We start from the raw sequence: 23,648 nt of genomic DNA on the forward strand, positions 1-23,648 counted from the left end.
TACCACTCAGCTACCCCAGCCCTCACCCTACCACTCAGATACCCCAGCCCTCACCCTACCACTCAGATACCCCAGCCCTCACCCTACCACTCAGATACCCCAGCCCTCACCCTACCACTCAGATACCCCAGCCCTCACCCTACCACTCAGATACCCCAGCCCCCACCCTACCACTCAGCTACCCCAGCCCCCACCCTACCGCTCACCCTACCACTCGGCTCTCTGCCCACCTCACCCTAACCGACCTAACCCTCTTCCCCACCCAGCCCACCCTAGGCACTACCTCTCCCCCACCCACTTCCCTCCCTCACCCCCATGCCAGGCCACCTCCAGCCCAGCCCCCCCTCCTCCCTGCCCCAGCCCCCTCAGCCCACACAGCTGCAGCCGGCGGCCAGCAGCTTCTCCACCTTGTGCCAGCGGTGGGCGTTGTCCAGGAAGGCCAGGTCCTCGTGGTGCGTGGGCCGGCAGCAGGGACCCCCTACCCCGCTGGGCCCGGGTCGCGGCAGCACCCCGCCCTGCAGCAGGTGGGCCCTCGTCAGGTCGTGGTTGGAGCGGACGCGCTCGCAGGCGCCACCGCAGTACTTGAAGAGCACCGTCTCGTCGGCGTCGTAGCCCAGCCCCAGGTCCCGCACCCGGAGCTGGACGGAGCGCAGGCCGCAGGCCGAGGCGGGGGCCCCGTCGGAGCTGGAGCGGCGGGGACGTGGGGCGGGTTCCTGCTGGTCCGGGGAGGCGGTGTCGGCGCCGCCGACGATGTGATCTGCAGGGAGGGCGGGAGGGTTGAGATGACATCACAAACTACTCAAACACAAACTACTATTACACAAACTATCACAGACATTTGTTCAAAAACTACGAGTAGACAAACTATCACACAAATGTGTTCACAAACTACTAGTACACAAACTATACAAACTACTAGTACACCAATTACCAGCTAACTACTAGTACAACAATTAAAGCACACAAACTGCTTTGTTTGCAGTTCTCAAATGGTGAGGAGGGATTCCTTATCGTGAGCGCATTCCGATATACACATTCAGAACTGACACCAAATAATCATTAACCATTCCGTAAGAATAAATACACCTCATTTGAGAGCAAAAAATATTTGTTTTCTATTTCAGGTCATACAGTTCCAAATCTAATGTTGTCGATTCATTGATCCTTCTGTCAGAGAACTTATCATTGAAAGGTTAACCTTATTCAAAGGTCAGAGGTCAACCTACCGAGCAGAGACGGCAGCGCATGTCCATAGCCACGCTGGACGCAGAACAGCAGGAAGAGCAGCTGGAGCAGGGAGCGCATCGTCGGGTGTGTCTGTCTGCGTTCGCCGCCGCTGAGTCCAAATCAACCCAATATGGTTTGCGTTGCGTGGGTGTGTGTGTGTGTGTGTGTGTGTGTGTGTGTGGACACGAGAAGGTGGTGCTGAGATGTGGACCAGCCACAACCTCAAATATATAGCTCTTCAGATAAGGGGGGTTGGAGGGGTGAGTGGAGAGAGAGAGAGAGAGAGAGAGAGAGAGAGAGAGAGAGAGAGAGAGAGAGAGAGAGAGAGAGAGAGAGAGAGAGAGAGAGAGAGAGAGACACCAAGACATGATACGCCAACAGAATGTCCCGCTCACCTGACTGACAGGAAGGCGTAGGAGGTCCGCCGGGCGCTTGACCGAGAATGAGACGTTTTTTGGGGATGGTTCGACGGTGTTGATCCCAGGGCCCTCAGCCCAGACGTTGGCACTAAGCCCCCAGGGTGAAGGGGTCGGAGCCAGTTTGTGTTTTAATAGTCAGTTTTTATGTTAGTTAGTAAGTTAGTTAGTTCAAGGAAACGTCAAAGAAGATATATATAGGGAAAGAGCAAGAAAGGTACGTGGATCACAAAAAAATATGTCTGTTTTTTATTCCTATTTATACATTTTTTAGAACTTTAGTTACAGGACAGCAAATTACCATATCGTTAAAAAGAAAAAAAGAGGGTGACGTTATAGAAAAAATGAAAAGTATATGGAAAATCTGGCAAAAAAAGATACGATTAATAATACAGAAGAGAGGTTGAATCTCGGAGCATAATGGAAAGAGTCTGTAATTAGAGGCTAGAGAAAGGAAACATCTCTTATCTGAGGAGACATTCCACAGGGTGACTCGCCCAGCCCAAGCAGAACCTACAACCTGGTCCATAAATTAAGGGATTTCATCAGCAATGCAGAGATGAAGGAGAATATGCAGAATATGCATTGTTCAACTCGGCCAGAGCAAATAGGTAAATGGATGGAATGTGAAGGTGATTTTATATTGAAATTTATCCATTCTTTGCAAAACGTCTACCACATGACAAAACGTATTCAGATTGTTTTTAGGCGGTTTTAAATAAAAGTATTGATTCCAGGATGATAACTATGAAGTATGAATATATATTATGTGATATTGTTAATAGTAATAGCATCATTGTAGTTATTTTAAATACTGTACATATATTTGACATCATACTGGAAGGATAATGTTTGTGCTTACATCTTTCTGTAATGTTTGCCTGGGGATGCATTCAATTGGGCTCTCAACACTTCTAATTAGGTTATATATTTTATCTTCTATTTTTTTCAAGATAAGATCAGAGAATAACTAAATGATCATACAATTATGCAAGAATCAGCATAGAGCACAGATCGAGTGAACTGAAGAATCCATGAATAGAATGAATCCACTAATACGTTTCAACACAGGGGTACCCGAAACTTTAACATGTTGTGACCCAGCTGTGGGGGTCACGACAACCACCCAATTGTTCTGCTGGAAGAACAACAAAACATTCTCACTGCAATGTGAGAAAAGTGAGGTCATAACATGTATTCCCCTTTTAGTCTTTAAACATACTAATGACCCAAATGAACAAACAAGGCATATATTATTTAACTGTTGCCATCCTGTGATTAACTTGGACCACTGCTGTGACCCACTTTAGGGGGGGGGGGACCTTGGGCTGTATAAAAAGGTTGTGACCCACAGTTCAAGAAAACTGATTTTGATCGATACAGGTTGAAGAACTCCTCAATCGACCTTCCAAGACAATTCCCAACACAATTTTCAACAATTATTGTAAAACATTTCCAAGAAAATGTAAATCCAATCAAGTTAGTTTGAAATGTTTTTTGTGGTGGGTTTTCTAAGAATTGTTATGAAGATGATCAACCACGTAACAACTAATGGCCCCCTCCGTGCACGCTGGGGATTCATCCTGGCAGAGATGGCGGAAAGTTTGTTTTCCTGAAGAGAGAGATGGGTTTCGTCATGGGTTTCCCCTCTCATCCCGACCAGACAATGGAAGGGCTGGAAGGGACCCGTCACATTCCTTCCATGCGCAGGCGGGAATAACACATTTCAGAAGGATAGAGCCCTCTGGAATCGCAACTACAAATCAGGCCTGGTATTGCGAGTGGTCAGGTGTCAGGAATTGAAAGAGCGTCCTCGCGTGAGAAGGTATAAGGGCAGACTGTGACAGACGCTTTTTATATAGGCCTAGTGGTTTGGTTGAGCCTTGGTTGAGCCTCTCAACCTCTCAACCAAACCTTGCACGTTTCTAGCTATCAGCTTTTCGGTTTATTGGAGAGGCCCACACACACGCTAGAATCCAGCCAATTAGGCAGCACTGTCTCTTCGATATAAGTTTCTGATTGGCTCTTGCTGTCTTTTTTCTTTTTAATCCACTGCAATTATCTGTTTTCGCTACAGATTGGGTTTTCCAATGATAGTGTTTACTCTTTAACTGTAATACAACCATCCCATATTAATTTTCCCTTTTGACGTTATTACATTTTCCTATTTGTCCTTGATCTACCACGTTAGTTCCTCTTCTCTGTAGCATAACGCCCAAAAGTGATCTTATACATCAGTATCCACTGATTATTAAAAAGACTCCTTCCTCTCCAGCTGATGTACTCTAATTCATGTATGGTTCAATATCTTCATGTGGCATTCGAAAATAGCAGTTTGTTTGTGTTCTTCTAGGAATACACATTTCTAATCATTAGATCTTTATTTGGTTGTAGAATATGTCTTGAGTGTGAGGCAGAACAAACATTTTCCAGAAAAATTGAATACATTCCTAGAATCTATTTACTCTGTAACCTGTAACCACTGCAGTAAAATGCTCTTCGTTGTTATGAACTACAGTAGGAGCCACGAAGACTGGCTTTTGAAAGAGAGTTTCCTGCTAGCAGGATCATTAGGACGGATAATGTAAAGACTGGAAAGCAATTTTCAGTAGAGATTTATAACTACAATATATCATTAATAAAGTTTGAGGGTCTTGCAACTCATTGGTGCAGCTGTGTCCACTAATAGTGTGGGACCTTCTAGGAAGACACTTCTAGGAATCATATACAAAATATACCCATTCATAACTTTAATCATTCTGAGATTATTTTATAGAACTCTCATTTTATCTGACTCTGATTTCATAGAATTCTGACTTAAAGGACTGTTTTTTTCGCACTCTTGATTTTATAGAACTGTCACTTTATAGAGCTGTGACTTTGTAGAACTCTTGGTTCATTGACCTCTATATCTCATATGAATCTTTATTTCATAGAACTCTGTTTTTATAGGGCTATATACATTTAGTCCATTTTAACACATACTGTACATATCGTGCTATCTTTTTTGTAAAAGTGCTATTATTCAGTGATGCGTCACATGGATCTAAATTGCTTGCAGCTAAAACATAACTATGTAAATATGTGTAAGCTTGCGGAACAAAGGCAATACTTCCAAAAATAAGGACACTTTTAGTGATCCCTGTGGTGTAGTGCACTTTTTCCCCTGCTAAACCTGAAGAATTTCTAGCAGACGGCTTCTTATCTTAATCACACAAAGCAGGAAAATACATCTATCTTGACTCATAGATTATAAAGAATTCGCCCTGGGCTAAATCGCTGGTTGTCTCCTCAAAAAGACAAATGCTGGGAATAAAGATGAGGAATGATGTGAACGTCTGACTTTGACCCAGGATTGGTGTGTTTGTCTGAGCTGTCAGGATGGGGTCTGGGGGCTTAGGACTGGGCCGTGATCCAGTCTGGGTTAAAAGTAGCCAGACTCTGGGCCAAAGCAGATAACAGGTAAAAATAGACTTATGTATGAGTTTCATAATAAATAGATGTGTAGATGTTGAGTTGATGGTGTCCTCCCGGTAGAATCTGATGAGCTGTGACTGGAAGGATTATATTCATTCATTTTTTTCAAAGGAACTTAGGGTCAATTTCTAAAGGTCATCAAGGAGCCGTTAGGGGCATCTTGGTCTAGGATTCCTTATTAATACCCTCTGTGCTCTCCTGGCTGGTTTCATATTGCTGCGGAGGGATGGCTTTTGCAACCTCGTTGATGCAAAAGCAACTCGTGCGCCCTCTTTGCTGAAACAAGCTAGCGAGCACAACCTAAATCTGGAGCTAGCTGCAGGGTTTACCCACAAAATAAAGAAACATTTCATGACCTGTCACAATAGCTTCCAGGCTTTCGACCCACCTGGCAGTGCCCAATGGGCAGAAATGGCCCGTGAGTCAAGTAGCCCTTCGTACGACTCAGTACCCTTGAAGTAACTCTCTGGTTCAAAAAGGTTAGGACTCTTTGTGTAAAGTGTTCTAAAGTTACAGTGTGGAGTAGATCGATACGTTCTTTGCTTATCCCTGTGGGGACTTTTCGTTGTTGCAGCACAAGACAGGAGAAGACAAAACAACGCAATACAAATTCATTGACAGTATAGAAACGAGATGTACATAGTAAAAATGAAAATAAATATACACATTCTCAAAAGGTGACCAGGTACCTAGGTTTAATTAGATTTCAGTAACGTTGGTGCAAAGAAAGCAGGAGTGCAAGCAGATGGTGCTTTCCAATTTGTGAAAAAGTTTTGGAAAATTTAGCAATAGCAGAATTCTCTACCCATGCACTAGGTTGTGCATGGTTACGTAGTGCTGTAATGAAGCTCTGTTCTGCAACACAGTAAAGACACATATATCCCTAATATCCCTTAAAGGGGACATATTCTGAAAACAACACTTTTCCTGGGATTTGGGGCGAGTCAGTTTCGGCGCCCCCTCCTACGTAGGAAGGGGACACACTTGAATATTACCTCCCACTTCCCCACTCCCCTCCAATCAGAGCATAGCTACGACTTGGTGGACCAGCGGACGAGCAGCTCCGGCGGGGGGAACTCGGCTGCAGCCCGGCAGCTCAGCTCAGGGAGTACAATCCCTTTCTCTGCCGGACTGCCGCCGAGCTCCCCCCGCCGGAGCTGCCGGACTGCCTCCGAGCTACCCTCGCCGGACAGCCGCCATCGAAGCCGTCCGGCCAGCTTCGGCGGCAGTCCGGCAGCTCCGGCGGTGTACTACGGGAGCTGAACTGCCGCTGCAGCTGGCAGGTCCGGCGGGGGGGAGCTCGGTGGCAGTCTGGCAGCTCAGCTCTTGGAGTACAATCCCTTTCTCTTCCATGTCGTGGTTCATGGACTTCAGAGAGTCAAGGCCAAAGTTCCTTTCCTCGTATTCTTCTCAACCATTGCCGATATATCCCCCACTACGTCTAAGTCTTTACTTGTTGTGGAAGTACCAGAGACTTCAGACGCAGTCTTTATGATTCAGAATATCATCGGAGGCGCACATAGCTTTTGGCCGTGATATTAGATATGTTATATAAATAACCATATACAATATTATATTATATTATATAGATATAGAGCTCCAGGAGTCGCAAACGGCAACAATCCCTTTTCCTTCATGCTGTGGTTTGGTCTGGCAGCTCATTGGTCAATAGGCAGCAGCTCATTTGCATTAAAGCTACAGACACCAGAAACAGCGCATTCTGAAGGGACTGAAACAGAGGGGAATAGCGGTAGGCGAGATTCTTTTCCTAAAAGCTATTTCCAGCAAACAGCTTCAAAAACATGTTTTCTGGAACTCAAATACTATGTTTACTTGTTGGGAAAACACCATAATATGTATACTTTAAGTAATAGATATCGCCCTGAAAGACAAGGTCAAAACTAAATACGGTATCAAATCTAGAACAAGGTTCGATACATATCGTATCGAATCCACCGGCATGCTAGGAATTAGTGACGCGACCCAACTCTGTCTGCTAATTGGATGTTGTGTACCGCATTCCTGGATGAGATGGTCTGGCGGCCGGTCCTTATAGGGTTTGTCTGGCCCGATTCGGGCAGGAATGTAAGGAGCCGTTACCGGGAAGCCTTCTGGGGGGATTTAACTTCGGAATCCCAAGCTTGCGTCGAGACGTTCTTATTTCTAGGCAGTATAACTGAAGATCCCGCTGCTTCCCGTCAGACCCGGTGAGCATCGCCTCCACCTGCCCTTCCTCCTAAATCCTTCAGCGGGAGTCACTTAGCGGCCTCCTCCTCTCTAGCTGGTGTTGGAGTAGGGGGGTGGGGGGCACATGTGAGAGGATGGAAATGTTGCTGATCTTGAACAATAACGGAGACTCTGCAGGGAGTGACAAACTACCGCTCCTGAATGAACGACATTGTAACTCTGCCGATTTCCCCTTTCAATATAAGACACCAATTGGTTTGAACCTCATGGGCTGTTCACCAGGGTGTAGTGAGGTTGCTGGCCAGGTGACGTACGTGTCTGTTAAAAAGGTGTCAATGGTTTTTGGGCAGGTGTTTGGTGAAATGTGTACCTGTTTTTTTTTAACACTCACACAGCTATTGTATTAGAGAAATGTGTGCGTTTAACATTAAGGTCAACTTTGCATTTCCTGTTGTCCTTCAATGTATTTGTTTACAGTACTCAAGACGCATCGTTGTTGAAACATTAAGGGACTTTTATTTTTTCGTCCATCTCTTATTTTACCAATTTGTAAACTCATTGATTAACACAAAATTAAAACTGACATTTGTAGAACAAATTAACACATAACCGCACGTGACTTATGTACTTAATGACAACAAAAAACATGTCAATAGAAGTTGTGCTCTTTCGAAAATAACATTCATTAAAGTCCCACATCATTGTCCCATTTCTATGGTGGTGTGTGTAAAGTTGTGAAGTGTGGTGTCAACGTGTAGGCCTACAGCAGTAGTAGAATGGTTCAACAGCGTCGTGTCCTGTAGAAGAGAGAACAATTTGATTTGCCCCTGGGACTGTTGCTGTTCTCCTTGAATATGGCGTGGACCGGACGCGGTGTTGTCCTTCAGTTCCTCCGTCTTTCTCTTGGACGGATTAACGCCGCTCAGTCGGGAGGCGAGAGACCTGGAGGGTCGGGGCTTCCGGATCTTCGGGATCTTGCGCCTCTCTGGATCGTGGGCAACACTGTGGCGGGTCAAACTGCCCTTCATGGCGAACGTCTTGCCACAGCCTTCGTGGGTGCAGGCGAAGGGCCGTAACTCTTCGTGGAAGGAGTTGATGTGGCTCATCAAGTTGAAATCGGTGGTGAAGGACCTCTGGCAGCCCGCCCGGGGACACTTCAGCACAACTCGCACGTCAGCGTGCACAGCCTGGTGCTGATGCAGGGTCCACGATTTTCTGAACACCTTGTCGCACTGGTCACACGGGTAAACCCGCCGGTGCGCCTCACTTCGGTGCTTCAGAAGCTCCGTCCAGGTCTTCCCCGTGAACACGCACGCCTCTTCGAGACAGGGATACCCGTTGTGTACCTTTTCATGGCGTCTCTGTTTACTTGGGCAGGGGAAGCGCATCCGACAGCCCTCGAAGGAGCACTGGTAGGGAGGCAGCAGAGTGTGCTGCTCGCACATGTGCAGATTCAGCTGCTTGTTCTTCTTGAAAACCAGCCCGCAACCCGCCACGTCGCAGCCGTATTTCTTCTGATCCGTGGCGTGTTGGCGCTGAAAGTGTCGCAACATGTTGGTGTTGGTGGTGAATGTGTCTGTACAGCCGTCGGCGGTGCATGGGAAAGGCTTCGTCCCGCTGTGGGTCAACTGGTGTCGGATGAGGTGGTAGGGGCTAGGGAACGCCTTACCACAGCCGCTCTGCTCACAGGCGAAGGGTTTCATTCCCGTGTGTTTGCAGAGGTGGGCATCGAGTTTCCATTGTTTGTTGTACCTCGCGTCACAGTCGGGATACGAACAAATGTATCGTTTCTCTGATATTCGTTTAGTTTCCATGCTATTCACGGGTTTTGTTACACTCAGTCCCCCGCACACGTTTTACTTTTGAAGTGGCACATCCGTTCCCTTGAACGGACATGACGTTCTGTTTTCACCCATCAGGCAATGCGCACGCAGCACCGATATCATCTCCGAGAAGCAAGAAGGCAAACTTGTAAGTATTATACAGTTAATATACAGTTTGATCTTTAATTTACTGTGCGTTTCTTTTTTGTGGATGTAAAACTCATGTTGTATTTGATTGTACATGGACTTGCAAGAGAGACGGACGTGGTAGCGGGGTATGAATCTACCACTGTTTACTATCTGTCGTTAGCCGGTGCTAACAGGAGGTCAGCCATAGAACACGTTCACAAGAAGCTGAGGAACACCTAGCTCTACATAGAGCTATATAGAGCAAGGGCTCACAGGGGGTCACCCATAGAGCACGACCACAAGAAGCTTAGGAAAACCTAGCTCTACATAATACTGTCATATATTATATATATAAATATAGAGCTAACGGGGTCACCCATATAAAGTAACATGTCCACAAGAAGATGTCTTCAAACAAGAAGCCTAGTGGGTAATATCTTTGTTTTACAGGAGAAGCAGAACAATTGATATCTAGAGTGGTCAACCAGACACAACTATGGTGAGTGTGCTGTACATCAGAATCTGTGGTACAGAGTAGTACTCGTAAACACTGTGTTCAAGAGATTGTTTTGTTTACCCGCTGTCGTTTTTTCTTAAAGGGTGAACGTAAAGGAACAAATAAGTACTACCCGCCAGACTTTGATCCGGTTAAGGTGTGTATTTTTACCTAATTCTAATGACAATTTTGGGATGCTTTTTAACTGACATAGTTTGGTTAATGCCTGTTTGGTTCAAATTTCCCAGCATGGCTCCCTCAATGGCTACCATGGCACACATGCCCTTAGGGAGCGCGCCCGCAAGCTGTCCCAAGGAATCCTCATCATCAGGTTGGTTTACATAAAGAAACATGCACTCACTCACTCACTCACACTTACAGAAACCCAAAGTTGCGGGTTGGAGCTAAGCAATAAAACCAGTATCTCTGTTAAACGCTTTTTATACATGCTTTCTGTTTTATATATACTTTATGTGTTTCATACAACACAGTGCCTGTGCTCAAGTCAGAGTCTGTGCCTAAAGTGTGTGTGTATGTCTCGGTAGGTTTGAGATGCCCTACAACATCTGGTGCGATGGCTGTAAGAATCACATCGGCATGGGTGAGTCTCGGGAAGATGTGTAGTTCTGACTGGATCAGAGGTTACCATGGATACCGTTGTGTTTGAACTATGCCTGTCCTCTGTTCGTAAAGGTGTGCGCTATAACGCAGAGAAGAAGAAAGTGGGGAACTACTACACCACACCCATCTACAGGTAAACATACGGCGCAGCCGGGGGCCCACAGGCATCCCCGGGGGGGGGGGGGGGCTGGTTTGATCCTCAGGCTATTCTTGGGCAAATCTCTCCCAAGATATCTTAACAGATATCTTGGTTACCAAATATTGGCCAAAAGTCACTATCTCTGAAGATCAAATCTGTCTCAAAGATGGATAATATTTAAGTATATTTGTTGTATTATTAGTTATAAAGTCATTTTTATAGGGACCAGGGTGCTTTATTAGGGACCAGGGGAGGTAAAGGTGTCCATGTTCAGCACTTAACTGTCTCACTAATGACCTGGCTCTGTACAGTCTCACCCCATACCTGCTCACTAATGACCTGGCTCTGTGCTGCCCCCCCTTTAATTGCTCCTTAATGACCTGTTTCTGCATTCCTCGCTCCAAGTCTCTGGATGAAAGCGTGTGCTGAATGACTGAATGGTAGTTAATGAACGTGAGTGTTGGTGAAACAAGCCGTGGGAGTCAGGTGTTTGATCTCAGGCTCCCCCTGTGTCGTACCCCAGGTTCAAGATGAAGTGCCACCTGTGTGTCAACTACATCGAGATGCAGACGGACCCGGCCACCTGCGACTACGTCATCGTGTGCGGTGCGGCCCGGAAGGAGGAGCGCTGGGACATGGCGGACAACGAACAGATCCTCACCACAGGTGAGGATCAGCCCTGCTCTGGTGGACCCGCGCATTTGTTGCGGGATCCATGGATTTGATCATCTTTATTTATTTATATATATATAAGTATATATATATATATATATATATATATATATATATATATATATATATATATATATATATATATATATATATATATATATATATACAAATAAGGATGATTATTCGCCGAAGTGAATAGTGGGGAATAGACCCGAGCCCCCGAAGGTCGAGGGGGCTATTCCCCACTATTCACGGAGCCTGAGGTAAATAATTGTTTTAGTATATACTACATGTGATGTTTACATGTTACATGTTTACATGTTTAGCGTTGCAAAGAGGGACATTTTACGATGAAAACAGTATCCTGAGTTTGAGATCTCAATCATGGGATAATCCCCAATATGGTTCACGTGTAGCATATACTAAATATATGTATTCTCTACCTCCCATTCATTTTACATGTTTGTTCTGTTAAAGTATTTATAAAGACATGCTTATGAACAGCACTCTGAACGGCCTTTGTGTTTGGTTCTAAACACAATGCCTCTCGCTCCCTGTGTCTCTTGTCCAGAGCGGGCGGAGAAGGAGAAGCTAGAGACGGACCCCATGTACAAGCTGGACCACGGGGGCAAGGACCAGGAGAAGCTGAGGAAGGCCCTCCCCTCGCTGGCTGAGATCCAGGACCAGCAGGAGAGCTGGAAGGACGACTTCCAGCTCAACAGCACCCTCCGCAGGAGCTTCAGGGTACTACACGCTCATGGTTCATTACAGCCTTCAGCCAGCAGGCCTACAGTGTTATAGCAAGACTTCTGCGGGAGGAGGCACAGAAAGCCTGGGCCCGACAGCACAAACTGAAAGCGGCGTAGTTAAACCTTGTTTCCTGTAAATTAGGGAGTAGGGTTGTCGCTGTTACCAGTGTTTGAATCCCCACTGGCGGGATTAATTCACACCGTCCCAACCGTCATTTAGCTATTTGCCAAATCAAAAAGTGTTGTTATAATATTTACTCAATGTTCTGGGGTCCTCCCCAGGATTTAGTTCTCCATGGGGCAGCTCTCTCTAGACCACTGCGGGCATAGTTCTAAGGGGTTTCGGTAAGCGGGGGGGTTCAGATAAGGGCTTGAGTAGCGAGGGGTTCGGAGAGGTCCCATTGCTCGCTCTCGGGAGGAGATCTTTAACGAAGTCTCTGCCTCACAGACGGAGAAGAAGGTGCGGGCCGACCAGGAGGAGAAGGACGACGCGGTGAGGAAGAGGACCAACCTCTCCATCCCTCTGCTGGCTGAGAAGGAGGAGGACAAGAAGCTGGCCTCGCTGCTCACCTACCAGGCCCCCTACTGTGAGAGACACACTCATACACACACCTACCAGGTCCCCTACTCTGAGAGAGACACACACATACACACACCTACCAGGCCCCCTACTGTGAGAGAGACACACTCATACACACACCTACCAGGCCCCCTACTGTGAGAGAGACATACACACACCTACCAGGCCCCCTACTGTGAGAGACACACTCAAACACACACCTACCAGGCCCCCTACTGTGAGAGAGACATACACACACCTACCAGGCCCCCTACTGTGAGAGAGAGACAGAGAGACACACACACATATATACACACACCTACCAGGCCCCCTACCAGTTCTCCTATCATGGTTCCAGTGTGTCAAGTTTAATTGAATCCCCTTCCCCCATCTCCCCTCACAGCGTACGACGCCCGGCAGCACAGCAAGAGGAAGGAGATCGCCACGCGCTCCTGGTTCAGCCCCCCTGGGGCCTCGGCCGGTACCAGGGGCCCGGGGGCCTTTCTCCACAAGCTGAGCCTGCAGGGAAAGGGGGCAGCCGTGGCCAAAGCCCTGGGCCCCTCGCACGCCACCTCGCCCGGCGCCGGACCCCTCATACGCCGCCGCACCGCCGGCCCAGGTGGCTTGACCCCACCCTGCACCGCCACCGCCCGCAGGAAATCAGACCCCGGCCCCGCCAGCATCAGGATCAGGGCGGAGCCACAGCAGGAAGCGGAGGAGGAGCCTAGCTCAGAGTCACGACAGGAAGTGGCAGTAGAACGAAACACGGATTCTGAGGGAGCGCCGGAGAGCAGCGCGGAGCGGGAAGAAGCAGGAGAGAGAGTGGGGGATTGTGGGAAATCCACAGGGGGCCTTGCCTCCCTGGTGGCTGACTACAGCGACTCCGACTCCAGCTCGGAGTCATTGTAGTCAACCTCCGAGCTGGCTACTCTCTCGCTCTCTCTGCCTCGTCTCTCTCTCTCTGCCAAAAGGACGAGTATTGACAATACTGGACTCTGTGAATATTAGGGACATGAAACTCCTTCATTGAGACGCTGCTGGTGATGAGGTGTCCGTTGGTTGGAGCGCCCCCTGGTGAGGGGGAGGGGTTGTACGGTTGGGGACTTGAAGTCGTAGGAGACGCCCAGCCACATGTTGGGTTTAATAGCGATGTTCTAGCGTTTCTCATGTTTTCTGAGACCTGGGCTGCTTACACTAGAAAAATAAAGTGAGGATTCTAAGAGAGGGAAAGACAGTTTGATAAAACAACATTAGACACTATCATGGGACGATTCAACTCCTCTGATTGGTTGTACTGGGTTGGTAAAATGATTCAGATTGGTTCTCCTCCTCTTCACCACTCTCTTTGCAATCAGTGCAAAGATGACAACATAGATGTGCTTCCATGTTTGTGTGTTTTTCCGTACTGTGTGTGTGTGTGTGTGTGTGTGTGGTTGAATGACTGGAGGGAAGGGAATACATGTAGATTGAGACGGTTTACTTATGAGTACTATGACAAACCATGTTTTGACACGCTAACACGTTACACCTGTATATCTCTTAGCTGCTATGTGTCATATCTGTGGGCCGAATATTATTCACGATTGGGTCATTTATTCAATGAACATTATGTTGATAATTTCAAGCTAATATATTCAATAAAATGTAATAGTTTGTCACTGCATGCTGTCTTGTTTGATATTGCATGTGAAAGAATGAACAAAACAGAACACTGGAAGAAATTGACAGAGGTATAAAGGGAGGATAAGCATTATCTTGCCTTCATGACGGAATCAGTGTGGGGAAAAAAGCAGAGTCAACGAAGGACCACATTCAGAGGGACATCCATATGGCACTCATTACACCTGACAGCCCTCCTAGAAGAACCTTGTTTATTACCTTGATACTACTCCAAGTGGATCCCTAAAACTATAAACCCCTCTATATTTGAAAGGCATTATCAAGAAGGCATTATTTTGCCCATATAAAGGAAATAAGTATGGGGGGGAATCAGTCACTGAAGGCCTACATTCCGAGGGACATTCACGTGTCACTCATTTACATCTTCTGCCACCCCTGAGATGAACCCTGGCTACTTAAGATGACCCCTAAAAGCTTTCTATACCTGACTCACTCCATCCTGAGAGGAAGAGACAGGGAGGGCTTTAGGACGGCCACAAAGAAGAAAGGAGCCCCCTACCGTCTCTCTCACCTTTACTAATACTGACTTAAATGTTAAGGTTAACTTGTTAATGCTACAGTCAACACTGCCCACTCTTTTAATGTATTCCCCAATCACTCAATTGTTTTTATGACAACAAATGTGTATGTAATGTATGCTTTTAGACAGAGTAGAAGTGATTGTCATTATGCTCATCCATGTCACATCTTAATGATAACTCATATGGGCTAAAGGCATCTCTTCTCTTTCATTATACATAACTGGCTACACATGTAAACTACCTCAAGCCAGGATAGTTGCCAGACAATTTCATCTACACCTTTATTATGTCTGTTTTAGATCAGGTTAATTTATTTAAAAGGTGACTATTGGATTTAAATCAAAGAGTACCTTACTACTCTACAACTAATATAAGTGCAATGCTTAAGAGGTCCATTCTTTAGGTTGTAGCAGGGAAGGTCAACTCCTCATTGTCCACAAGCCGTAATCAGTCCGCTGGCCCAGTATCCAGAGGTCGTCACAAGAAGGGTTCTTGTGAAGAATGGTAGGGGTAATGGTGGGGGTAATCAGAATGTCCAGGTCACAACAGGTAATCAATGCAGTTAAGTCTCTCACCCTCTCAGCCTCTCTCGTTGGCTGCTGGCAGTGACCCTGAAAAAATGCTGCATTGTGTGTGTCTGAGTGGCTGTGGGTATTTGTAAGTGTGTTTGTGGTCCTGTGTGTTTGTGTGTTAAGAGCAACAGCCACAGCAGCAACAGCCCTGTAAAGTTACAAATCGTTTTTGCATGTGTTTACCTTTCACTGAGGACATTTTTTAAAGTTGCAAGACTTTACTTTTGCCCCACTTGGGGACCGTCCAGTCCACGTGCCTCCCAGAGGTGGTGATAGGTGGATGGGGGTGGATGGTGGAGGCTGTAGCTCCACAGCTCCATGTTCTCCCTCCAGAACCTCACGGTAGGGCAGAGTGGGACCATGGGTTGCTGGACTCTGCCACTGGTTTCTTTCCTCCTGCTCCTCTGTATGTCTGGAGGACAGCTCCTCCACCGTCCCTGGTGAGCAAGGCCCTCTAGTCACTATCTGATTCTTAGATTAATTTATTATTTACCTGTGTATTTGTTTATTCATTAATTTATGGATTTATTTATTTTGCCAGGCACCCGCTATGCATGGGGTATGTATGGATCCAAACCTTCAGTCTGTTGCTAAGTCTTCATGAACCCCCAGTCTGTTACTTAATATTCAATCTGTTTAGTCTGCATAATGTTACTAGGTCACCATGATGTTACTAGGTCACCATAGTGTTACTAGGTCACCATAGTGTTACTATGTGACCATAATATTACTAGTTCACCATAATGTTACTGAGTCAACATAATGTTACTGAGTCTGCATTATGTTGCATAACCCTAACCCTAACCCGTACCTCTCTTATTGGCACTCCTAAACCCCTCCATCCCACTCGCCAGTCAGCTAGCCAAGCTACACTAGTGCACGTCACACAGTTGCTGTGATTAAGGGCTAATCAAATACAATTGACTTGACTTGACACATCCAGTTGTAGAACAGTTATTAAGTTATTCAAATTCTAAAATTCTCCCGCCGACTAACTGGGAGGGGCTTAATATTACACATTGCAACTTTAATGTGGAAAGATAAGTTCCTTGTTTATGTCTATATTCTCAACCGTTTCTATTAATTTCCCTTCTCAACCGTTTCCCTTTGTTTTATTTGTTTTCAGCCATGGAAGCCTAGAGGATCGGATCAGTTTCGAGCCATGGTACTGTGCCGTCCGCGTCTCTCTATTTACCCCTGCACCATGTAACTTTTCTACTGCAGCTATTTACGACATAAAGAAATAATCTGAAATAGAACGTTTCTCAGGAATAACACGTGCCCAGCCAAGAATCAATCCATGCAGGGAATTTATGTTTATTAATAGTTGTCATCTGAATATAATTGTAGCTACAACTCATGCCACTAGAGAGTGCTATTAGAAAAACGTACGTAGTGCATGTTTAACTCGTTCACCCTCTAGAATCTAGAGGGCATGAAAGGAGGAATGGACGTCCGCTATGGGGATAGGTTTTGCTGTTAAATATTTTGAATATCGCTTTGTCAAATTCTTTGAAAAAGAAAAGAAATATTAACCAACATATACAGCTCATATGAAAAAAATCAAATTGCGCGCATATTCTGTCAGAGCAGTTCACTCACTCAAAGCTGTTGGATGGCTGTGGCATTTCTAACACATTACACTCAAACTATATCTCTTATAGAGTCTATGAAGTCATAATTTCAGCTGGTCCACTGTTCTCGTACCCGACCGCTCCAGGTTCATTGTTGTGGCTCCAGACCTGCTGAGGGCCGACAGCCCGGAGAACATCTACCTGGAAGCCGGCGGCCTGCGCAGTCAGCCAAAAGTCTCCATCTCCATCAGGGACTACACCAGGTCCATTCTGCTCTACGATGACACGTTCATTATGGACTTTGAGCAAGAAGGCCACACCCTCAGAAGCATCCAGGTTAGGAGGTAGGATTACCCCTGGGCTACAAGATAACCTTCAATCAGAGCCCTTTCTTTATAGGTCCATGATCACAGCCCTTCTTCCTATTAGATATTCTCTGCTTATATGAATGCTCTGTATAAATCCTAAACAGGAAGTGAGGGGGTCACTGCGGAAGGTTCAAGGCCATAACATAAACATTTTAACTATGAATAAACTACAACAAACACACAGCAATAACTACTGGAAAAATGTCACATTAATACACAAACAGAGTTGATATTAAGTTTAAAGGTGAATGTAAACATTAACGTTAGTTGTTAGATATTATTGTCAGTCTGCTACAATGGGAAACAGAACTAGTGTCCTTTATCAATAGAGGATTCCCTATATCTAGGTAAATAAAGGTTCCCTGTGAAGTTCAAAACGTTCCCTGTGAAGGTCAAAATGTTCCTTGCGTGGCGTCCCGGTGGTTCACTGGGTAGAGCGTTCACCATAAAGGCTCTGTCTTTACGGCAGCAACCCGGGTTCCATTCCTGCCCGTTGTTATCTGATGCATGTCCTCCCCTCTCTCTCCCACACCTTCCTGTCTATCCCTCACTGTATCTGTCACGAATAAATCATAAAAATGCAAAAGTATATCTTAAAAAAAAAGAATGAAAAATATGTTCCTTTTGAAGGGTACAATGTTCTGTTTGAAAGTCAAAATGATGTCCTTGATGGGTATCAACCCTTCCTCCCTCAGCTTCCCTCGGACCTTCTGGAGCCAGAGGATCTCAGGAACCGGTATGTGTACCTTGGGGTGAACTTCCACGGGTACCATCTGTTGGAGAAGGTGATTATGGTGTCCTTCCAGCAGGGGTACATCTTCATCCAGACTGACAAGCCCATCTACAACCCTGGGGACACCGGTGAGAGCCCAACCCTTTGTCTTCTGATGTTCTTGTGGGTCACCTGTATTAATTACTGATTCTGTTCAACTGTATCCCGTGTATTGTAGGTCCCATAATAATTGATCCCATAATATTATATCTTTCATGTTTTTACAGTTATTGTGTACTTTAAGCTTTTTCACTTATTTGGCTCTGTGTCTCTCTCCCAATGGCTGTGTGTGTGCGTGTGTGTGTGTGTGTGTGTGTGTGTGTGTGTGTGTGTGTGTGCGGGTGAGTGTGTGTGTGTGTGTGTGTGTGTATCTCTCCCAGTGTTGATGAGGGCCTATGTATCTTCTTTGTCCTTCAAGGCATCTAACAGCACTCTGATGGTGGAGTTTCAGGTACATCCATCCATCCATTCATCCACTCATAATCGTCCATTCATCCACCTTTCTGATGATCACAAAAGCACACCAGACTTTGAACTGTCCTGCATGTGTGTATGTGGATAGAGGCATGCGCCCACATGTATGTGTGTGTGTGTGTGTGTGTCTGTGTCTGTGTTTGTGTGTGTATGTGTGTGTGTTTGTGTGTGTCTGTGTGAGACTGTGTGTACATGTATGCATTATGTATATATCATTTATATGTGTATCATCTGTGTATGTGGGTGTTTGCATGTGTGTGTGTGTGCATGTATGGGTGAGTGCATGTTTGTGTGTGTGTGTGTGTGTGTGTGTGTGTGTGTGTCTGCTTGTGTGTGTATGCATAGAATCCAGAAGGCGTTGTGGTGAAGCAGACAATCAAACAAAGGGCTGCGGACGGCGTTCTCCCAGATTCCTTCATTCTCTCTGACCACGCCAAGTAAGCGCCAGCGTTATCCAATGAAAACCCTTTCTCTCCGTGGTAACCAATGAAAACCCTTCCTCTAGGCTAGGGGGTTAATGGGTAGAGAATACAACTTGAACTGTTCACACTGTTAAATGTTAACATAAAAGTACTATTTAAATACTGTTTACATAATAATAATAAGTAATAATAAGTTACATTTATAAAGCACTTTACATAGTGGAAAGGAAAATACAACAACAAACCAACAGAAACAATACAATACAATGCAAAAAATATATATAAATTGAAGGAGAGTAGGAGGACAGATGGAGCCATGCGTTGGGTTTGGAGGAGAAGTGATCTTTAAACCGAGAGGTTTTGAGATGTGCTTTGAATAAAGGAAGAGAAGGACAGTCACGAAGAGGTTGTGGGGAGGGACTTCCAGTTTGGAGGCCAAGGCACTAAAGGACGGAGAGGGTGGAGAGTCTGGTGAGGGGGATATCTAAAAGAGGTTGGTCAGAGGATCTGAGTGAGCGGGAAGGAGTGTAAGGGGTCAAGACGTCACGAATATAGGGGAGAGCAAGTTTGTGGGGGACTTTGAAGGTGAGCAGCACTACTTTGTATTTGATCCAGGACAGAACTGGTAGCCAGTGGAGTTGATTGAGAATGGGGGTGATGTGGGCAGATCGTTTGGTATGGGTGAGGAGCCTGGCTACAATGTTACAGCGGTGAAAGAAGGCAGTCTTAGTGATTTGTGATTTCATATGAGGATCGAAGCTAAGGGTGGAGTCAAGTTGTATGGCAGGGTTTTTAACAACAGGAGGTGGAGTGGACAAATTAACGATCGATGTTGAGAGTAAGACTTGGATTTGGAGAGCATGCTTTTTTGTTGAGTTTGCGAAAAAAATGTTTTGCATCCATCATTTTAAGTCAGAAAGCCAGTCAGTGAGGGAATGTGGTGGAGGTTCAGAGGGAGAGGGAGGGGTAAAATAAAGTTGGATGTCATCTGCATAGCAGTGGAAGTTAAGGGCGTGGCTGCGTATAATCTTGGCCAAGAGGAAGGCTGTATAAGGAAGAGGAGGGGCCGAAGTACAGAACCCTGGGGGACCCCAAAAGTGACAGGAGACATGCGGGATTGATGTGGACCAAGTAAGACCAACTGCTTTCTGTTGGTGAGGTAGGACTGAAACCAATTAAGGGCTGTACCTGAAATACCATTAGCAGACAGACGGGAGATTACGACATTGTGGTTGATGATATGAAAAAACGCTCTAAGTGTAAACTACACTTAGAAGGGCAGTCTCTGTGCTTTGACATGAGTGGGAGCCAGATTGAATTTAGCTATTGAAGTACATTGTAGCAGCTACTGTTTACTTGTAAAGAACTGTTTACATTGTGGAGTAGCGTCTTTGTGTTTGGTAGTACTGTGTAGTACGTTGTATTTGACCTGTGTGTCCCCCCCCCACAGTGAAGGTGTGTGGGCAGTGATCACCAAATTTGACGCCCGTCCGCAGAACACCTTCAGTGCCCAGTTTGAAGTGAAGAAATACGGTATGTCTGTCAATCACACAGTCAAGCAAACTTTATTTATACAGCACTTCCCCTGCAAAACAAAGTGCTTGAAGACGGAAACAACAAAACAGAATAAATCTGAACAAAATAATATAGGGCAAGGATAGCAGTAATATGTGGTCACATGAGCTCTTTCTAAACGCTACGTCTGTGGTAACCAAACCAGACAAACCCAACCAACTAGCCAGAGGCAGCATCCCCAGTGTCACACAGCCGCATCAGAGTCTGACAGAGAGAGGCAGAGAACGTGAGGTGCAGAAAGGTGTCCACATGAGACCATTTATTGGCCTCAACCTCGAGGCTGAGAACAAAGCATGCATTTGAAACTGGAGTCGCTTCCGTCAACGTGTAGAGATGCACAACCTCACTCATAAAGAGAGATAAGCAATCACTTCGTGCAACGAAAAAAACGCCAGCCACATTATCAGCCTGTTTCAACTTATTTTTCTTTATAGTCACGTTTACAAATGGTCACAGCTGATTTCACATGTCACATTTCAAATGCGTGTTCTTCCTTCCACAATGGTTTCTACATTTCAAGGATGGTGTTGATCAACAACAGTGCCTTCTAGACTTGAGCAAGATAATCAGTTTGCTGTTGTTTGCCTCCAGTTCTGCCTGCTTTCAACGTGACGCTGGTGCCCAGTAGCCCCTACCTCGGCCTGGACCACACCCAGCTGGAGGTGGCTGTCTCAGCCAGGTGGGGCTGGCGCTGCGCACATGGAAACTCACACACACACACACACACACACACACACACACACACACACACACACACACACACACACACACACACACACACACACACACACACACACACACACACACACACGCACGAAAACGCACGTATGCACACCTACACACCTACACAGTGACACATACTCATAAACTGTCACACACACACACCCGCACAAATACACAAACACACACATGCAGTTATATGTATACAACTGTGTATATTTATATAACTGTATATTTATGTTTACAATAAATGATTTTGCGTGTGTGTGTTGTAACATTGGAATACATACGCCGAGATCTCATCTGTGTGGTGGGGACCTGTGTGTTCCAGGTACCTGTATGGAGAGCCGGTCAAGGGGACAGCCTACGTGGTGTTTGGACTTGTGATCGATAATAAGATGAAGAGGCTCCCGTCGGTGAAACAGGTTTCTGATGTGAGTGTCCCGGGCCCCTAAGCCCCTGGCCAGCGATAAGGTAGTCAAACAGTTAGATGGGTGGTTTTGCAAAATGAAAGCTATGATAATGAGGTTGTGATAACAAGGTAGTGATGAGGTTGTGAACACAAGGTAATGATAACTAGGTGATGATAAAGAGCTTATGACAATGACGATGTGATGATGAGGTGGTGTTAATAAGGCTGAGGTAACATGGTCAACAAGGGGCGCATATGTGTGTGTGTGTGTGTGCATGCATGTGTACGTGCATGTGTGTGTGTGCGTACGCACCTGTGTGTATGTGTGTGTAGCTGAATGGAGGCTTGGCGACGCTGACGATGGAGGAGATCAGAAGGGAGCACCCTCACCTCCACTCGCTGGTGGGCAGCTCCGTGTACGTGAAGGCCTCCGTCCTCACAGCCTCAGGTACATTCACACCTGGATGTGTGTGGGTGTGTGTGGGTATTTGTGTGTTTGTTTGTGTGTGTGTGTGTGTGTGTGTGTGTTTGAGTGTGTGATTGTATGTGTGTGTGAGTGTGAATGCATTAAGATCTTAACACTTTTTTATGTAATGATTTTTATGCATACTCTCTCTCACACACGCACACACAAACACACACACACACACACACATAATCACACACACAAACACACACACTCACAAAATCCCAACAATCAAGTCTATGTGGTCATTCAAAACAAACCAAAGTTCAAATGAAGTTGTTTGTGTGTTCTCAAATGACCTTTTGTCCTGTAGACAAGCACACACACACCAGAGATGGAAATTAACTTTTTTGCCCACCAGCCACTCATCTTTTTTACCAGCCACTTTTTATATGCTATATATTTTTTAAATATATGCGGACATTTTAAACAATATAATAGTAACAATAGATAAGAAAAGTGTTTTTCATACACATCATTTTTTCCATCAGAAGTGATTTTTACTGTAAGTAGGTGCTACCAAGGAACTGAGTTGAAAATGTTACTCTTACCGCATATGATAAACAATTCACAGGTATCTGCCATGTTAAGTCATGTTTATTTCAAAGGTCTTACGATGACAAGTTTGGGGATAATTCATCTATACTAAATATTTTCAATAAAAAACAATAAAACAACATGCATGGCTACACCATCATGTCAATAGGAACAATTGTTTTTTCATTGCACTGGCCTTTTAATTTCTTCAATTCAACCAGATGTATAATGAAATCTGCCCCTATAATGCAACAGATCTATCCTCTCGGTATAAGAAGACTCATACTCTGCCTATGCATTCAAAATTAAACATTTGAAAACAGGCCATGAAGAAACAAGAACAAGAAACAATGACTTAATAAGTGCAAGAGACATTGAAAAATGTCAGAATACATTAAATTATATATATATATATATATATATATATATATATATATATATATATATATATATATATAGGAACTCGTTAGCGTATCTGTTTGTGTACGTTCACTATGCAGCCCTGCTATAGCGCATTCACAGACTGGCTTTGGTCAAAGGAATACCCGGTCAATGATGGATTTAATATGGTCACAAACGACTAAAAATTTGATCTTTGTATGGATTTATATGCACGTTACGGGATGAATTGATAAGCTCCTGTAAGGGCTACGATGGCGCAGATGACAGCTGATTTGGAACGGAACAGCAAAGTAAGGAACTCCGACTTTATTACTGTTCAATTATTAATGTTGCTTTTGAACGAGTATTGGAATACTCGCTCGGAATATCCAATGAGTATTCTAAGCCTGTAAAATGGTATTCAGGACAGCCCTACCTCTTAGCACACACACTTGACATCTGTTTTGACCAGACTGACAAGCAGCTGTTTGCCAAACAAGTGAGCAGAGCTCTAAGGTTACCCAACATGCTTTTTCGACAGCAACAAACTATTGCATTAGGCCTAATAGAAAATAAAAAATTAACTTACATGCAGTGCCATTCGAAGTCTTGAAATGGCCTTCCCTTTTTGGAAATTGCGTGTGCATTTCGAAATAGTAGAGCCAATTTCGAAATTCCA

At 45.2% G+C, this 23,648-nt stretch overlaps 4 protein-coding genes across 4 annotated transcripts in view; 2 read left to right on the forward strand and 2 right to left on the reverse strand.

Annotated features, from left to right (window-relative positions):
• Positions 1 to 365: 365 nt before the first annotated feature.
• On the reverse strand, positions 366 to 1,305 carry LOC307071320 (artemin; the record flags this gene model as incomplete). The annotated part of the gene is made up of 2 exons (XM_079730306.1): positions 366 to 757; positions 1,227 to 1,305. 2 exons carry the CDS (start codon positions 1,303 to 1,305, stop codon positions 366 to 368), a joined length of 471 nt encoding a protein of 156 aa, XP_079586432.1.
• Positions 1,306 to 7,923: 6,618 nt separating this feature from the next.
• LOC307091953 (transcription factor IIIA-like) lies at positions 7,924 to 9,258 on the reverse strand. Its single transcript, XM_079758802.1, has one exon. It carries the CDS (start codon positions 9,119 to 9,121, stop codon positions 8,006 to 8,008), a length of 1,116 nt encoding a protein of 371 aa, XP_079614928.1. The 5' UTR covers positions 9,122 to 9,258; the 3' UTR covers positions 7,924 to 8,005.
• On the forward strand, positions 9,222 to 14,107 carry yju2b (YJU2 splicing factor homolog B). The gene is made up of 10 exons (XM_079758801.1): positions 9,222 to 9,278; positions 9,710 to 9,758; positions 9,859 to 9,912; positions 10,004 to 10,086; positions 10,301 to 10,356; positions 10,449 to 10,509; positions 11,039 to 11,181; positions 11,759 to 11,931; positions 12,385 to 12,523; positions 12,899 to 14,107. The coding sequence occupies exons 2-10, from the start codon at positions 9,756 to 9,758 to the stop codon at positions 13,402 to 13,404; spliced, it is 1,218 nt and encodes a 405-aa protein (XP_079614927.1). The 5' UTR covers positions 9,222 to 9,278; positions 9,710 to 9,755; the 3' UTR covers positions 13,405 to 14,107.
• Positions 14,108 to 16,703: 2,596 nt separating this feature from the next.
• Positions 16,704 to 23,648, forward strand: part of LOC307071321 (venom factor-like) — a gene marked incomplete at both ends in the record, with an annotated part of 35,172 nt that continues 28,227 nt past the window's right edge. Inside the window, 9 exons of the mRNA XM_079730307.1 lie at positions 16,704 to 16,738; positions 16,989 to 17,178; positions 17,906 to 18,071; positions 18,363 to 18,433; positions 18,802 to 18,893; positions 20,329 to 20,411; positions 21,045 to 21,132; positions 21,505 to 21,607; positions 21,919 to 22,033. Of these exons, the coding sequence (XP_079586433.1) occupies positions 16,704 to 16,738; positions 16,989 to 17,178; positions 17,906 to 18,071; positions 18,363 to 18,433; positions 18,802 to 18,893; positions 20,329 to 20,411; positions 21,045 to 21,132; positions 21,505 to 21,607; positions 21,919 to 22,033 (943 nt within the window). The remainder of the gene's footprint in view (positions 16,739 to 16,988; positions 17,179 to 17,905; positions 18,072 to 18,362; positions 18,434 to 18,801; positions 18,894 to 20,328; positions 20,412 to 21,044; positions 21,133 to 21,504; positions 21,608 to 21,918; positions 22,034 to 23,648) is intronic.

This window comes from Pollachius pollachius (assembly GCF_949987615.1).
Source record: "Pollachius pollachius genome assembly, chromosome: 2".
Lineage (NCBI taxonomy): Eukaryota > Metazoa > Chordata > Actinopteri > Gadiformes > Gadidae > Pollachius > Pollachius pollachius.

Bases quoted from the DNA above. Each gene is read 5' to 3' on its own strand.
- LOC307091953 (XM_079758802.1), bottom strand. From the start codon at position 9,121: ATGGAAACTAAACGAATATCAGAGAAACGATACATTTGTTCGTATCCC.
- yju2b (XM_079758801.1), top strand. The intron at 10,510-11,038 runs GTAAACATACGG...GTCGTACCCCAG, and splicing joins TACACCACACCCATCTACAG to GTTCAAGATGAAGTGCCACC. The intron at 12,524-12,898 runs GTGAGAGACACA...CTCCCCTCACAG, and splicing joins CACCTACCAGGCCCCCTACT to CGTACGACGCCCGGCAGCAC.